We start from the raw sequence: 17788 nt of genomic DNA, 5'->3' as shown, positions 1-17788 counted from the left end.
TATTGGTTATTCATTTTGTAATAAATTATGCTCAATGATTTAATCCTATCGTTCTTTTCTTTTTCTCTGTACGGTATTTGTAATGCACTATTTCGATGATTCGTTGACTAACATATGTTGCGACTCTTGTTTCCCTTTTTATTATCTCGCAAATAATGCTATGGCAACCAATTAACCCATAAGGCCCATGTTAAATTTCCAAAATTTTTAATTCCAGTAGGGAAAAGCCCTGTGGTCCAATTTGTACCATTTCAGATTTATACCTTCCCATGGTTGGTTATTACGATTGTGCTAAATTTGGTGCAGATCGCTTCAGCCGTTCAGGAGGAGTATTTGTAAAACAAAAGCAGGAGTGTAGTATAAGAGCTTCGCTTCGCTCCGCTCAATGAAATTTATTTAAACTAGAGTTCATCCAACGGTCGAAAACTAGACCAAAAATTTGTCTTGTACAGTATTTCCACCCCACACTGTAAATAAAACATGTGATTGCAGTTTCCTTCCATTTGTTTTGATTTTCTGTTTATATTTCGTCACCAGCGTGGCAACCTATAAAGCCCATGTTAATTTAAAAATTTTTAAATTCATTTGTTGTGCTTATTTTTGAGCCTATTTTAATTTATTAAGGGATTCTGCACATCTACATGAAAATATATTTTCCTACAGTTACCTAACAATGTACATGTTCTCTCACTGATTTGAGAAAGCAAAGTGGCCAATTCGCTCATCAGTGAGACAATGTTAACATTGTCTCACTCTAATTACTTTGTCTCACTCCAGATTTGCAACGTGAAGGCACGAAATAGTGAGCGCGTAACATGCAGGCAACGTCGTATGCGCGCGAAATACGTTGGCAGCACTGGCTGTAAATCAGCTGGTCAGCTGTTGTACTGTTGTATTTGTCACTTCACATTAAATGTTAATTAAAAGTTCACTTCTGTGTAAAAATAGGTTATGTTTCTTCACAAATTTATTTGTTTTATGGTAACTGTAGGAAAAGTATAATGTGCAACTCGAGTTCAAAGTACAATTGCCTCACTCGAGAAACCATTCCTCACTCGCCTACGGCTCGTGAGTAAGGATTTCTCTCGAGTGAGTCAATTGCTCACTTTTCTCACTAGTTGCACAAATAACTATTTCAACAGTATGCGTATATCTTCCCTGCGATGCACATGAGCTGAGAAAAAAAGGTTTTAAAGTAAAACGCTTTCCTATTAATATATAGAATATAATATTATCTGAAAACATATATATTGGAAACAATTATTTTTAGGGATGAACTTGAATGGTGGTACTCAATTTATTTATAGCATGGAATTTAATGAAGAGATTTTTCCAATGTAGATAAATTTTTCACCTCGTAAACGTATTTTCTTTAGACAGGTTTACCTACAACTGGACGTAGACTCTGTTTTACCTGGTTACTAACATTACTAAAAGAACTAGTATTCAGCGGGATTTGAATCGAGACCACCAGGACTGAAGTCCCGCTCAATAACATTTACAGTAGTTGAATGTACCAAGCTAGAGTGGTTAGAGTGCACGCATTGTAATCAGCAGGTCACCTGTTCGATCTTGAAAAACAGCTGTTTAATAATTGATCTGAACTGAACCCAGCTGTGATATTTGACCAATGGTCGAAGAGAGTCAGTTTAGAGGTTGGATTCTGGTTGAATAAAAATCTGATTTTAGCCATGAAAACAGCTACAAAGATCATGTTACCAACCTGAACCTGAACTTAAAATACGAACCCAAAGTTTGTGAAGTATAACTTCCGTTATAATATTCCAGGTAGTGGTTTCTTGGTCGATTAGTCATTTGACACTTTAGAACAAACTGAAGCTGTTATCCTTGTACACGTAAGGTCGTTGATATCCTGAGGCTCACATACTTCTGGAATGTCCAGCAATTCCTGATCTGGATAGTCATATAATTATAGTATATTTCTTGTCCTTTTTTGATATTGGCTTACTGTATTAACTTTTGTTCTATTTTATAGGCTCATTACTTTCTAGTTTCCTATTTTATAGGGGTGCTTTTTCGGAACTTTTTATACTTAATTTCATAAATACTTTTAGTAATGTTCACTGTAATGGCTTATGTGATTTCTTTAGCTCCTTGTTTTCATCCTATGGCATTTGAAATTTTGTTGTTGTAAACTTAATTACTTCTACTTAATTAGTTTGTTTCTTGTTTTATGAAAGGGATGCATGATTCGAGACAATAAGAGTGGTAATGTTTGCGTCTACTCCAGAGGTATTTTGTTAAGGTAATCTCAAAATGTTTGATGAAAATCGGTACAATCCAAGTGTTTGGCGTGTATTCGAAGTAGGGAAGTCCAAGACGCTACTAGTAGTTTAATTGTTATCTATTCCTAAGTTAAATTGCTAGAGATTTGGAACCGTCAATAATCTGTTTTTAAATATCAATGTTTGAAAGATTATTAGCCAATTAGCCACATTATATTATTACGTAATGGATTATAGTAATATAGTATTGTAAGTGGTCTGAACTACTTACATTACTGACAATGGTTACAAGTTTGATACAAGGTGAATCTAAAATGTCTTATTGATTAATTCAGATTCATTTTCACAAATGTTTATCCTTCAATTTCAGATACCGAGGAATTTGTCAGTGTGTACAGTTGTACACTTTGAATATCAATAATGGCCCTACAAATTAACACATCTTCACTGGTATATTAATTTCGACAAAGAACGTTCTAATTGTTTAAATTCATTTTAGTGGAGGGATTACTTCATTTGGAGTTAAAATCATATCTGTGGTTCTTTTCCTCCAGATTTTCCCATTTTGCCCAAGCGAGCCACGGTGTCTACGGAATGTGGCTCAATATTTGAATATGCAAACTGTTTACACAATATGACTTGAGTAGTCTAGTTCAGTTGCGTGTCTGACTAGCATTACAGAATATTTTGCTTGTTTTCACACAATGTTGTAATAATACGAATTTCTCAATATCTTGTTGTGCATTTTTACAAAAAAATCCTGGTCAATTGAGTTTTAAATGAGAATTGACTCCATATAGCTTTCAATTTGACTATTCTTATCAAACTTGTAAAATTAAACTTTGTTTAAAGTTTGTTTTTATAAGATAAAATTCCAAATTAAGTACTAGGTTCGTAGCCCAACATCGGCAACATCAATAATACATATTTTATACAGGACAGATAAATAAATTCAGGTTGGTAATCATAACACCAGCTACCACCATCAAAACAAAATCTTTATTCCAAAACAAAAATGATGGTCTGTAAAACACACAAAAATCAGTACCTCAGAGGACTAGCACCATTTGTTGTTGTGAAACACATATGAAATACAGAAAGGAAAATCTATACTAAAAAAAAGAATGTCTAAAAGTTTTAAATTTTGATAAAAATCATGAGAACTATAATTGGTTATTTAAGATTATAACGTTTGTTGAACGAAGTGTAAGAACCCCTCAGTCTATAGAAGCTAGCTTAACTAGTGTTTGTACATGACTAATATAAATACGCTAGTTTATTTACACTGTAAAGCTTTATACAATGGAAGATCCGTTGGTACTTATTTGTAATTGACAGAGTAGGAGCCAGTGTAGAGGTCGATGTTAGATGCGGGGTGCCCTAGGAAGATGTTCTGGTCTACAGGGGCAGCAGGAGGGTTCCAGGACCTCTGCCAAGTGTTGGGGCGAGGAGTCGGGGCGGAGAACTGGCTGTATGAAGGTTGTTGAGAGTAAGTAGGTTGTTGTTGCGTGTAAGTAGGTTGTTGTTGCGTGTAAGTAGGTTGTTGTTGAGTGTAAGTAGGTTGTTGTTGCGTGTAAGTAGGTTGTTGTTGCGTGTAAGTAGGTTGTTGCCGAGTATAGGTAGGTTGTTGTTGTGAGTAAGCAGGCTGAGAGTAAGAATTCTGCGAGTAAGCAGGGTTTGTGTAAGAGGTCTGAGAGTAGGTGGGTTTCGCAGACTTAGGAGCTCCCTGGTTGTACTTAGGGTCCTTCCAGTAGATGCTAGGGTCCTCCCTGTACTGACCGTCGTCCTCCCCCTCAGGACCCACGTAGTTGGCACTGTTTGGGTCAGGGAGGGTCGGAGGGGCCACGTTCACTCCAGTACCAGCTGGTTGGAAGCCCAACTTGCTCGCTCCGTACTCAATCTCCCGTAGGCTGCCCGTGTCGTCGACGTACCCGTATTTGCCGTAGACTTCCCCAGTCGCATGTTTTGTCTCTATCTTGTAGCTCCCGTCAGCGCCCTCGTACCCGTAGCTGTAGCTGCCGTCCTCGTTCTGTCGGTTGATCTGCTTCAAGATGGGGATTGGAGTGGTGTACTGCTGCTGGGACTGGGCCCATGCCGCCGCCAGGCAACAAGCTGCCAAAACCTGCAAACAATACGTTTGTAAATTAATTGTTCTGAAGCTTTGACTGTTGAGAAGAAGAATTCCATTGTTAAGACTTCCCAGTGTTACAGCTGCAGCCAGTTCTAGAATAAAAATTAAACAGTATAATTACCGTGCAGCAGATAGAGATTGATGACGTCCATCACCTATTTATACAGAATCAGCCAGGAAAAACTGATTTATGTCTTGCTGCATAGGGAGTAGCTTAATCAAAACCTCAACAGTTAGTTTGTACTATCACATCAACCAAGAATGTTTTAAATAGGATAAAAGTCAACATTTGCAGTAGTACACTCTCTAAGAGGTTTGTTCAACCTTTTTTTTTAATACACATTGGCTGCGGCTGGTCCATTTGGACATGCATGCAAGATAGATGAGATGTGCCCTCCAGTAAAGTTTACATATTGTAAAATACTTCAATTAGTTAATTATTTGGGGCGCAGTTTAAAACGACTTGCCTATAATTTCATTCAGAACGTTAAACTTAAACACTGATTCTCTACAAATTAATAAGATTCTTTTCCTACTACATAGCTATAAATGGTTGGAAAATGCAGAGTGTATATTCATAATCGAACCTACAAAAGTATAAATTTATAACAAAATATTATGTACAGTAGAGATGAAGAATATTCAATTAGTTACCGCCAGGAATAAATTTGTTTGTTTTCTAATTGTTTAAGTAGCCATTCATACATCATTAATTGTTCTTGAGTAGTTAATTTAGTAAGCCAATTAATAAGCCCCTAAGCGACAACAACATTTGAGTTTTGTAAATATTTGCAACCGCAGTTTCGTAATTTTCCGTTGTATTTCCTGAAACATTACTTTTGAAAACAAACAATACATATTAGCATATTTTACACCCACCACAATTTTGGGTGTTAGCATTAAACGAAAGACTAAATAATTTTGAGGAATTTAAAGTCATCGAAAATAAAAGTCATAAAGAGAATTCTTAACGTTAGCACGTATCCTCCATCAAAGATCAATATAAAAACAAAGACTCGTTTAGGTTCTATTAAACACAAAACGATCACACAACTATGCAGCAAAGTACCGCAGACAATAAAGGCATTCCGAGCAAGATGGAGTGATCTTGACCTCGTCGCTGTCCATGCCTGTAACCTCCTCGGACACCTCAGCATGCCATGCCCCAGGGCAGCTACCCCACCACGACCATTCCTCAGGGGCAGCCACCACGACTGGGGCACCGCAGTGCTCTGGAATGCTGCGCCAAGGTCGTCTGCTAGCTGCACAGCAGTCATTATCATTCTGCTGACCGTCTACAGTCTTGTGTCACCGCTATGTTTTTATATAATGACGCTCGGAGGAATTTGAAGAGAGGAAGAAAATATACCTGGGAAAAAGTGGCTTGTTGGAGTTAGTGGTACCTATTCCATCCCTAGAGTGTGATAGCTTCTTAACGCGCTCTTTTTAATTCTTCTATGGAACTTATTGATGGTTTGTTCTTTGAAATTATTAGAAGTTAATTTTTTAATTATCCCTGGTGATAATAAAGTTTGAACACGTAATTTCAGTTGTAATACTTTTGAAAATTAGTATTGTGATTTATCGATAACTGTGCAAACTAGTACCAATATTAATCTCTTTTAGTTCAACTATTTTGGTCCAAATTCTCTTAAACAATAACCTAGCCTATGTTGATTTCCATTATATTGAGGTGTGAGTAATTTCATAAACCACCGTGTATTGAGAAGATTAAAGTATTTTGATTGATCATACTTATATGTGTTTTTCTCTTGTTTCAAAATTAATATTTTACTCTACATCGTCTTGCAGCGCATCATTCATGGACCGGTACAAAAAACTACTTATGTAGCTGAACTGCGAAACTAATAACTAATTCACATAGTTTCTTTCACAACGGAAATGAAGTCATACACAGTTGAGTAAGCTTGCGTGTGTACGGGTATTGTCCAGTGATCATGTAGGTTTACTACACATTATGTGGTTTGGTTACAATGAGCGATTGTGTTATTGTCTGTGAGTGTGTGTGTGTCAGTGTGGACACGCCCATACACCACCTGTACGTTGATTATATACTAGTGCAAGACAGTAGATTATAGTTTGCGGTTCGAATAAGTAGTGCTGCTGTTTTCACCGTGAAAAAGATACAAAGCACTTCACGAGGGTATGGATTATTGGGAAAGGGAGTGATGTAATTTAAACTGATATTATTCTTAGCATCTCCCTAAATAATCCAACTTGCTCTTACCTCATCAAAAACCGATGAAAACCATTAAGATTCATGCCAAGTTAATATTACAAGGGGTGGACTTCCGTATCTGTTGGCACAAACAACCGAATGAAAATATTGGTTGTTCGATTGTTTCATTCGATATATCGTTTGGTTAGTTAAATTAGGTTAACCTTACCAAACTAGCCAAACGATATGTCGAATAATCGATGAATCGATCGATATTTTCATTCGGTTGTTTGTGTCAACAGATACGGAAGTCTACCAATTACAAGATTATACGATTAAGTTTTTTTTTAGAGAATCAGTTGTTGAGTACCAAAAACTTGTTCATAATCTGATCTGATTTTTTTTGGATAAAAATATTTTATTTAACTTTTCGACCTTGACAGGAACTCAGAAAATAAATATGGGTGAAAAAATTATTTTGGCTAATGTGTCCTTTCGTGTACTTGTATTTTCTGTCATATAACACTACTATTTAAGGTATAATATCAAAAATCAGTCTTGTTTTACAATTTTAAATGAATAGCTGTTAGATATAGGTATTCGACAATTTTGTATGTTACATTGAGATATGTACTGTCGACCACCAAAAGTCTATAACCAAAACATTTGGGCACAGTTAAATATTACGGTTAAAAGATGGCGGCTAAAAATGCTAATGTTCCTAAACATGCCTCTACGGGACCAGCTCTCAACGTTGTGGACAGGGTAACTCCGGACCAGGAAGGAGACCTACCGAATGCCGGGCAATTGCGGACACGGAATATTGGGGACACATCATTAAAGAGGGCATAAGCGGACACTAGAGATTACTGCTACCTGACAAGGGGTTGACAGGTCTCTGCAAATATTTCAAGGGCGGAACATTGCGGACACATGTATCTACGACGGGGAAAAAGGTGCTTGAGAGGGAGGATTTTATAAGCGTTACGTTTGTGCTTACAATGTTTTAAAAAATTGCTCCAAGGATTTCAACAACTGGAACAAAAAGCATTCAACAAATGCTGTTATTGATTATGAATATTTTGTAGAGTTTTGACAATTAATTCTTTTACTTTATTAGTCCGGCCATGCTGGTTCGCGATCTCCTTTGAAAAGACTTAGATTTACACGTTTAAGTAAAATGTTGCCAAAATCGTATTATTTTTTTCTTGAGTTATAGTGCTAATGGACGCAATTATAAATATCTTTATATTGCACTTACATATTTGAACGAACTGTTTTTGGCCTCTGCAGAGATCTTAAAAGAAATCAAATCTGTATCAGTTCCGGGTCTAGGTCTTGCAATGAAACATATTTTTAGTGAATTTCCATCTGTGCTATTGGATATACCAACCCTGGTAAACTCGCCCTGTGTATTGTATTGTACGTTTGCAAAATTCCTCACAGAAAAATACCAGTAACACCCCTACTCTGGCATTTGTGTCCCGTGGATTGTACGTTTGCAAAATTCCAAACAGAAAAATACCAGTAAACTTTATCAATTTACTTGAAACTTATTTTTGTAACAAACGTAATGATAATATTGTCCAGAAGTACATATGATATGTTTAGTTTTAGTTTTACGTAAGTTTACAAATGTAAACTAATATCCCTACCATTTTAATGTGTATATACATCGACCCCCAATATATTTGAAATTATACATATCACTTAAGTTTAATGTATTCTTTATAAAAATACCTTTTGTTTGTATTTTAATTACTTATTGAAAGCTGGAATATAAGTTGAACATTATTCTGTTTTCGAGTTCTATAGGATATTATTAGTTAGAACAAGTGGATAGAGTGTCGTCCATAATCATTTGTCAATTAATCATTCATTACAAACTTTATCAACAAACACGCATCAAATTACAATGCAAAATTTTGGATAAATATAACGCCTTTTTGAAGCTGGGCAACATAAAAATTATACAAGGCTTAATGTTATAAAAGTTAATCTTATACCATATATCATAGTGTATAGGCCCATATTTGACTTCGGGTTACCTTTGTCAATTGATTGCCAAGCCGATAGGCACGTCGCACAGTTTTGACAGGCCTACAGGAATAGTATATTACACTATTAGCCTGGTTTAGTGGTGTTTTACCGTGAAGGCACGACAGTTCACGGATTTTCGTGTGAGAACAGTGAAGCATACAGGGCGAGTACGGTAACGTACGATACCTGACATCATACTACAGAGAAAAATAAGTACATTTTAAACTTATGAAACAATTTAATTAGGATATTACATAATTTACAATATTTTTACATTTAAGAAAATAAAATTGACCGTTGCATTTTGCTGTTTATTTCATCAGCTGACTAAGTGCACGGTAAAAAACTGTTACGCCACACTACACTGGTTTAACGAACTTCCCACACAATGATTTAGTCCAGATAACAACTGTTTGCTAATAAAGTTAAGAAACCTCTTAGTGATGCCCCGTCTTTATTCTTTATTTAATTAACAAATATTATCAATCTGGCAAGCGATCTCTAATGAATATATAACTATCAACTCTCTACAAAATATTCATAATCAATAACAGCATTTGTTGAATGCTATTAGTTCCAGTTTTTGAAATCCTTGGAGCAATTTCTTTTAAAACATCAAACGTAACGCTTAGAAAATCCTCCCTCCCTCGCACCTTTTTCCCCGTCGTAGATACAATGTACATGTGTCCGCAATGTTCCGCCCTTGAAATATTTGCAGAGACCTGTCAACCCCTTGTCAGGTAGCAGTAATCTCTAGTGTCCGCTTATGCCCTCTTTAATGATGTGTCCCCAATATTCCGTGTCCGCATTTGCCCGGACACCGACCTACCTGCCTCGGCTATTGTAGAGTCGCCCGACCAACCGACCCTAATTAATGTCGCTTGGCTGCGCTCAACGAAAACAACAACTAGATACCCAATACCATAAACTTAAGTTAATTTATTTACAAAAATTATTAATATTGATTATCATATAATGTTTTGTTTTAAAAGTCGATCATTTTGATACTAAATTTGATGTAAATCGGCCAATTTTGACTATTAAAAACTAATTTTTAACAAACAATGAAAATTGAATATAATTTACATCAAAGCGTGAGCTAATGGAGGAATAACAAAATGCGTATGTATGAATGTATTAACATTTTATTATATCATAACCAAAATAAATAGATCGTTTGAATACAAATTTGAAAACATAATTTTAATCAGTAACTTGATTAACTGTACAATATTTCTACTGATTCTAAATTTATAAAAATGCAAAGGCACAAAGTACGAAAAAAATTCAACACGGCATAAATTAAAACATAGAACACAGTGTGAAAGTTGTAGCTAAAATTTTACTAATTCTAAATAGGCATACTGCATGTGAAATATAATATACAATTAAGCAACATGGAAAACGTGATTCTAAAATGATTACGACAAAAATCAACACGACATAAATTAAAACATAGATAGAGCACAGTGTGAAACATTTATTGACATTTTATTCACAGCAAGTCACTCCTTTGGTATAAACAAAAAAAGTACAAAAAATCAATTTAATCTATTTATATACGAGAACTTTGTATGAGCTATTATGGACACTTATGCACTTTTATAAATTATAAAAACTTAAAACTCTCTCCTGTAAAAAGTTGATCTTTTACTTGTGTCGTTTTTTTCTGCATTATAACAAAATAATAACGAAATATGAACAGAAAAAAAAACTAGTTTGGCGGCACAAATGGTCAAAATTGGCCGATTTACATCAAATTTACTATCAAAAAGATCGACATTTTACAACAAAACATTATATGATAATCAATATTAATATTTTTTGTAAATAAATTAACTTAAGTTTATGGTATTGGGTATCTAGTTGTTGTTTTCGTTGAGCGCAGCCAAGCGACATTAATTAGGGTCGGTTGGTCGGGCGACTCTACAATAGCCGAGGCAGGTAGGTCTCCTTTTCCTGGTCCGGAGTTACCCTGTCCACAACTATAACACTAATTTGTTTTCAATGATTGTGCGTTGTTTTAGCTCTTAACATATCAGAGCTTGCAATGGATGGGGATTTATTAATGTTTAACTATTATTTAGAAGGTAAAATAACTTTAGAAAAAGACTAATTTACGGATATTTGTGTAATTAAAGACACAATTACGAAGTTTCAGTTCAGCCAGTGCAAGGTTAGGGTCTTGGTGAATATTTGACAGTTTATTTCAACTCAATAAACACTTTAATAATGCCACGAGGTTTTTTTTGTAGGACCATTTTTACGTGGTAACCAGCCGGCGGGTGGAACACTCTTTAATCACAGAAGAAAGCCGTTAGACAAAGGAATAGCAAACTAATGAATTTTACCAAGCGATAATGATCTCCTCGACTGCAGGCGATTTTTCACTCTTTGGATATAATGTCTATTAAAGCTCCGTGACACAAGTATTGAACTAATCCGTTTTCGCTGGAAGATACGATTTGAACGATTTAGTTATCACAAAAAAAGAAAATAATGCTATCGTCAAAAAGTGTTAAACTTTCTTTTCAATCCGTGCAGATTGGCAGTTTGATGCCAACTTTACATAACGTAACTACCTCTTGCTGTTTATCCAATAGCTTACGTGATGCATAACCGATTATAGCTCACCTGATCATAATGATAACTAAGGAGCTAAGGAGAGTAAGGAGAGAGAGGGTTGGGTAAGAACGAGATGGAAAGTAGGAACATGATCTATAATTACTCACACGCAACTGACGGTATTGTGTCCAAATTACCAAATAATACCTGCGTCTAGCTCCAGTATCCCATGGTGGGTCGGAAAGTTGCATAATGTATAGTTTACAATACAATCTTTATATCAATTATAACTACTTTTAGTTAATTATATCAAATATTTAAAATGGGGACACCACTATGTGCATATTTTAACCCAAATATGAGTGAAGAAACAGTGAAGGATGAGTGGTGCGATCTTGTAGTCTTGTTAGTGACTTAGGCCATAGACAAAAAAAGGCCGACATGTTTCCTGGACACAGCGTTAATTAATAGACCATACGGTCAATGGTAACTAAGGGATCTACAGTTCATAGTGGAATTTAAACCACATTTTCCTTGTTATTAACGCATTGGTCTAATTATCAGGATAGTACTCCGGATAGTTGTCGTACTCACTAGTGCGGACGTTAATCCACACCAGTGAGCATCGCATTGTGTATGCTATAAATATACACAATTCGTGACCTCCAGCTGGATTACAGACTTTTACTTTTACAATCGAGTTTACACGGTTGCAGACTACATTGTAAATAAAACTTCAAAAGTGAACAAAATGGAGTACAAATTTTAAGTTTTTTGAATTTGTCTTTTCTGTAATTTTTTGCTAAACTGACTGTTTAAAGGACAAATTATTAGCATTAAAAAAATGAGGATTATATTTGGCAAAATAATATGAGGTAAATAGTTTAAATTAATATTGAACTTTAAAAAAAAAAAAAACTTGAATGTTATTGCGTATTGTACAATTAACTAACATTCGTAAAGCAAAAACCTATACTGTACAAAATAATAATAGAATAAAGTTATTTACATCACCTTAAAGTTATTTTAAGTTTACATAGTTCAATTCTTTAGGCTAGATTTTTGATTAAAGTAAAGGCGATCGAATATTACTTTTATTATTATTACTTAAGAAAGTAATAAAACTTTCAGAAGAGACTTTAACGTGCGGTTCACATGAAGTGAGATTAAACTGCATTTAAATACATACAGAAGAATCCCATAAAGACATCATAGTTTTTAGATTAGATTAAAAAACTTAAAAATTAATAAATTAAAAAATGAACTCTAAAAAGTATTTAATGTAAATTTGACATTGTTTTTATTTTTAGGAACCAAAACAAAAGTTATTAATGTCCTAATAGAAATAAAAAATTTTAGTTGTTTTAACTTACCATAAATTATTTAAAACCAAATGTGGTGTTATATTCTATATTAACGAGACTAATAAAAAAAATCATATTTATACTATTAGATAAACAAAAGTAAAATATAAATAAAAGTCATTACTTCTAAAAATAAAAGACAAACATGTAGTTATAATTAAAATGTATTTAATAAATCCAAAAAATAATCGCATAAGCTAAACTGCTGTCCAGGAAAAAATATATCAAACTTATCGTTATTAAACGTGAATGTAAATACAATAATTATTGAACAAAAACTAACATCTTTTGGACATCTTTAAAACATTATAAATGATATTGTTATTATATTTTTTTATGAGCGTAGTTTATTTTGTAAACAAACAGTTGATGTCTAAGAGGAGGTACTCACCAGTCGTGTTGCGGTCATGATGTGTGTGGAGAAACAGAGAGAGGCTAGCTTATATAGCCTCCCCCCTCCACCATCTGATAACAGGCCTTATCACTCTTTATATCAGTGATAAGATATAAGTTATACCCCCGCCACAGCCACCTGCAGACTAAGCGAATTTCCATTTACCTGGCTGGATTTATAATATAATATTCCCTTAAAAAAAGCCAGATTTATTTCCTATTTAAATAACATTAATTTTAATGAGTAGGTTTGCTGCAAAAGGGAATGTATTGAGGTGTGTTTTTTATTGAAATGTTGATAGCTTAGTATGAAATAAATATAATGGCAAACTTCATTAAATAGATCCATTAACAAGTAAACTACAACAGTTGATTTATTCTCCATGAGAATAACGTGGGAATTTTAATTTAATTTTTTTTTACCATCTCCTTAACCGTAAGGCATACAACAACGCTCCAATGTACAATATTATTTCTTTTTTAAGCTCTACAGATTGGTTTGAAAGGAAATAGTGAAATTTTGTGTTTTTAGGGTAAAAAAAATGAGAAAACCAATTTTTGCCCTATAAAACCCCCCAAAACCCCTGTCCCATAGTCCAATCATTCTGGTTCGCGAACTCGTTTGAATAAACGTAGGTTTACATGTTTGTACCAAATTTTATCAAAATCGGATCATTTTGCTCGAGCTATCGCGCTAACGGACTCATATAAATAAATATATATAATTATTTGAACAGAGGGTGTTTTTGGCCTATGGGGACCTCAAAATGAAAAAGCAAAGCGGTCTCGGGTCTAGGTCTTACCATGAGACCTACGGTAATAGCTTATTTCCTTTATGGGAAATTAGCTAAAAACCTATAGCAATCTTACTAGAGTAGTCCTCAGGTGCTTTAAAGAAGAAATTAGAAGGTTTACGTGCGTTGGTTAGTCAGTGTGTGGGATAGATTCAAAGAAGCACAATTGAATGAAAAATTGGATTTGTAAAGTTTATAAGTCTTTGTGTAGCTCTGTTTTTGTACACAATCCAAAGATTCTTTGATGAAGTATAAGTAGCATGTTAAGTGGTGATAACATCAGGTTGTATTGAAACATATATATATATATATATAGCAAAAGATGTAATTCTTTTAATGCACTTTGATTATAAAAGATTTAAAATTTTGAAAATTGTCTTTAAAGTAATTAGCCTTATGGGTTTTAAACTTTTACTGTTATAACAACTAAGTTACGGCAATTAAATTAAATTAAAAAATACATTGATCTTAATACTCCATCGAGGAATATTTACCGTATTTACTTAATTAACACCGTATATACATCATGACACAATTGAATTATTAGATCCTTGTTTTTATATTAGAGTATGTTTTTTGTCTTGCACTTTATCCAACGACCACTTTTCCAAATTATGGTGAATTAAGGTAATCGAAAGGATTAAAAAAAAATTACAATACCAAAGCAATGCTTAGGCGTTAGTTTTAAAATGGTGTAGATGGTTTCTAATTGCACTTACTTTAAGAGAAGTATTTGTATGTTTTTGTTTCTAAACATTCCATCTTATAATTCCCCCAAACTGTTTTTAATATGGGATGAAATCATTTTGTTTTTAAATTGGCAATGTTATCATACTACTCATGTGCTAATAATTTAAAGTACATCTGAATGAATATGCCATTTAATGAGTGATTGTAGGCGTATTCCTCCACATCAATGAATATTATAAAATATTTAGGAATAAATTAGGTTTAAGATAAAAATTTAAAAAATATGCAAGTCGTAGGATTGTTAAATAATCGCACCACAAAAAACCACAGACTAAAGAATTTCAATTTGCCTGATTGGATTTTTCCAATAACCCAAATATTTCCATGAAGAAGTCATATTTACTACCCATTTAGGAAACTGTTTTCGTTTACTTAGGTGGGACCGTGTATATGAACGGTTATCATATGTTGTGATGTTTAAATCTTTGCCCATTGTTGCACCACGCCACGGTGCGTTGGTGAGATATGGCGCGGCGGACTGTACCATACAAAAAAAATATTTTATTCATTTATTCATTTTTTTATATCTTGGTTGTTTATTAACCATTCTTTACAACCTATGTACCGTTGGATTAGTCATTAAATTTCTAAAAATGCTTATCCCTGATATTTTTTGTATACACTTATTTTTAAGGTATTTAAGATAGAAGATTTGAAATTTCTTAACATACTGTTTACTACTTACGTACCAAGTTTCAAGTAAATTGCTTAAGGAATTGGAGAGTTATGGATTCATTTTTGAAAATCACACATAGACAGAAAACCAGACATTTTAGGCCCATGTTTATTTGATGTTTTTGCATTGTTTTGATATAAGAAATAAATTTACAAAAGGGTTCCGGAGAGTTCTCGGACACCTGTATACGGACATTATGTGATTGTAAAACAAATGGTTTTGACATGCTAAAGATCTGAGCATGAATTCAATCCTTACCATAATTGAACCAGTAATTTGGTAATAATAAATATTGTATGATTGTTCTTGTTTGTTTTTGTTTTTTATGGTTAATTCAGACTATTATTTATGAAATTTAAATTAGTCTGAAACACATATTTTCACAAAATTACATTTTCTTTGAATTTTCAATATTTCTATCTTTGTTCAACATATCGAAATTATTCAACTATTGTATTCAGTCAAAACCCTGTTGTTGACTAAAATTGTATTAGGAGTATTTACAGTCATAAACAATATTAGTAGGCTAATTTGATAATTTTATAATTTGTGTACACAGACAAAAATCTTCATTTAAAGTGTTATGACACTGACGTTTTCGCTTGAAGTATTAGGGCTTGAGCTAGTTTATCACAAAACTGATTTTTTAAGGCATAATCAATATTTATATAGAGATTGTTGCACTTCCTCAGTATCAGCCGCGGCCCACGAACGACCTTGTCAAGGTCACCGAGCCGACTTTATAGAGCCATCGTCCTTGATATCTTCAAGATTGGCGATTAGAAAATGAAGAGCAATGACGTCAACGGGCTGCGAATTCAGATGCAAAACCACGTCTTCCCTTCGTCACTATTTTAACACAGTTTGTCCTTTTTATGAAGTTTTATAAGCAAACAGATGGTTTGGCAATGGGAAGCCCACTTTCGACAATTTTATCAGAAGTATTTTTACAACATCGCAAAAAAGGAATGTTAAAAAAGCTTAAACTCAGTCATGATGTTATATCAGCTTTATGTTAGATATGTAGAAGGTATTATTGTTATTTTCAGGCAAACCCAGGAGAAAGAGATACAATGATGCAGATATTCAACAGCCAACACCCGAACCTCATGTTTACCAACAAATTCGCATTGTTATTGTCAATATTAATGTTATTTTTAAATTAATGTGCGGTCGATGTAACAGAATAGGTATTTAAAACTTGGTAACAATGTGCGAACACAACACATCAATCTACAGATAGATGGATCAATGCTACCATAAAACGCTTTAAAATAAATGATAAAATAACAAATAAATTAAATAGTAAAAAGCAAAACGTTCTCTACAAACACCGGAGAATAAACATGTCTATAAACTGTTTTAGACTGAGCCTATACGGGTTATAAATATACATAGGAGTATTGATTAATAAATTCAATACAGAAAAACATCCAAATTGTTGTATCGTACTCTACTTTTGAGGCAGCAATGTATCCAAAAACTATTCTAATCTTAACATGAATGCAAAGTGTAGAATTGCGTGGACGATCTATGATGCTTTCTTACTGACTTCAATAAGCCGAATGAGCCGATGTCATTATGATAATATTGTTCAATGAGCAAGGGCTGTCTAGTTTAGAAATGTTAAAAAACCACCTACTTTTTTGGGATGGGACTGGAGACCGGTGACCTTGGGCAAGTATTAATTGCGCCAACTGGCCTGAGTCAGGTTGTTAGGGTAATCCTGAATTGCGCCAACTACTCTAGGGAGCCACCCGATACGTTCCTTAACCAAGTGGCGGCCCTCTGAATGTATAATTGAGTAGGTTAGGTTAGGATAGGTTAGGTAAGTAAAGTTAGGTTAGGATAGGATAGGTTTGGTAAGTTGAGTTAGGTTAGGATAGGTTAGGTTAGATTAGGATGATAGGAAATCCAGGACATTCCTTCTGCCGGCAACTCACCCCTACATTAAAGGGACTTTTTGGGGCCCTTTGAGGGCTTGGCCCAATTAAGGAACTCTTTGGCGCAATTAATGCACGACGAAACACTGAGCTACATACTAGATGAACATTCTACAGTAGCAGTTACATAAGACATTCTCTAGACAGAAGGCACAGGAGGTTGTGTGTTCAGCACATCTCAGCATCAGCAGATCCAGTTTCTAAGGACTATGCAGATCCACAGTTTCCTGGTGGCGGAGGTCGACCTTGCTCTTATACTTCCGTCGCCTCCTCCACCTCCACAAGACAAACATGACCACAACGGTGGCGTCATTATCATCTAATTATGGTGCAAATTGATCTGTTTCAATCAGGAAATCAAATTTCCTGCTTTCGTGTTTGGAACATAAAGGTTTTGTGAGTGAATGACATGTTTATTTAACAGTTAGGGAGTTCTACTATGACTACTTTATTAGTTTCTGTTTACTAATGGTTTCCCTAAAGACTCACCACTGTTTAAATAACAAATAAAATAGATATTTTTCGCTTAGCCGTCACCAATTTTGTGGGGTAGACCGGGATTACGCCAGTTATGTGAGGGTTAAAAAGGTCAGCCTGGAACGCACCGGGATTGCGCCAACGCTACCACAGGTAGCCGGGTAATCGAGCGGAAGATGGAATGTAACCTAACCTAACCTTACCTAGCCTAATCTAACTTAACCAAACCT

General features: G+C 34.4%; 1 protein-coding gene across 2 annotated transcripts; it reads right to left on the bottom strand.

The window, feature by feature from the left end:
* Window positions 1-3223: 3223 nt before the first annotated feature.
* LOC128990538 (uncharacterized) lies at window positions 3224-13035 on the bottom strand. 2 transcript variants are annotated; one of them, XM_054412944.1, is made up of 3 exons: window positions 12917-13035; window positions 3828-4368; window positions 3224-3785 (listed from the first exon to the last, which is right to left on the bottom strand). In XM_054412944.1, the coding sequence occupies exons 1-3, from the start codon at window positions 12932-12934 to the stop codon at window positions 3568-3570; spliced, it is 777 nt and encodes a 258-aa protein (XP_054268919.1). In that variant the 5' UTR covers window positions 12935-13035; the 3' UTR covers window positions 3224-3567. The 2 variants fall into 2 exon arrangements, with proteins under 2 accessions (XP_054268919.1, XP_054268918.1); XM_054412943.1 differs by having other exon boundaries at window positions 3224-4368.
* Window positions 13036-17788: the final 4753 nt, after the last annotated feature.

Source organism: Macrosteles quadrilineatus, unplaced genomic scaffold (genome assembly GCF_028750875.1).
Source record: "Macrosteles quadrilineatus isolate MER2022 unplaced genomic scaffold, UCM_ALF_1.0 Scaffold_3__2_contigs__length_128488019, whole genome shotgun sequence".
In the NCBI taxonomy this organism is placed as follows: Eukaryota; Metazoa; Arthropoda; class Insecta; order Hemiptera; family Cicadellidae; genus Macrosteles; species Macrosteles quadrilineatus.
This window is presented reverse-complemented; position numbering and strand designations above follow the sequence as displayed.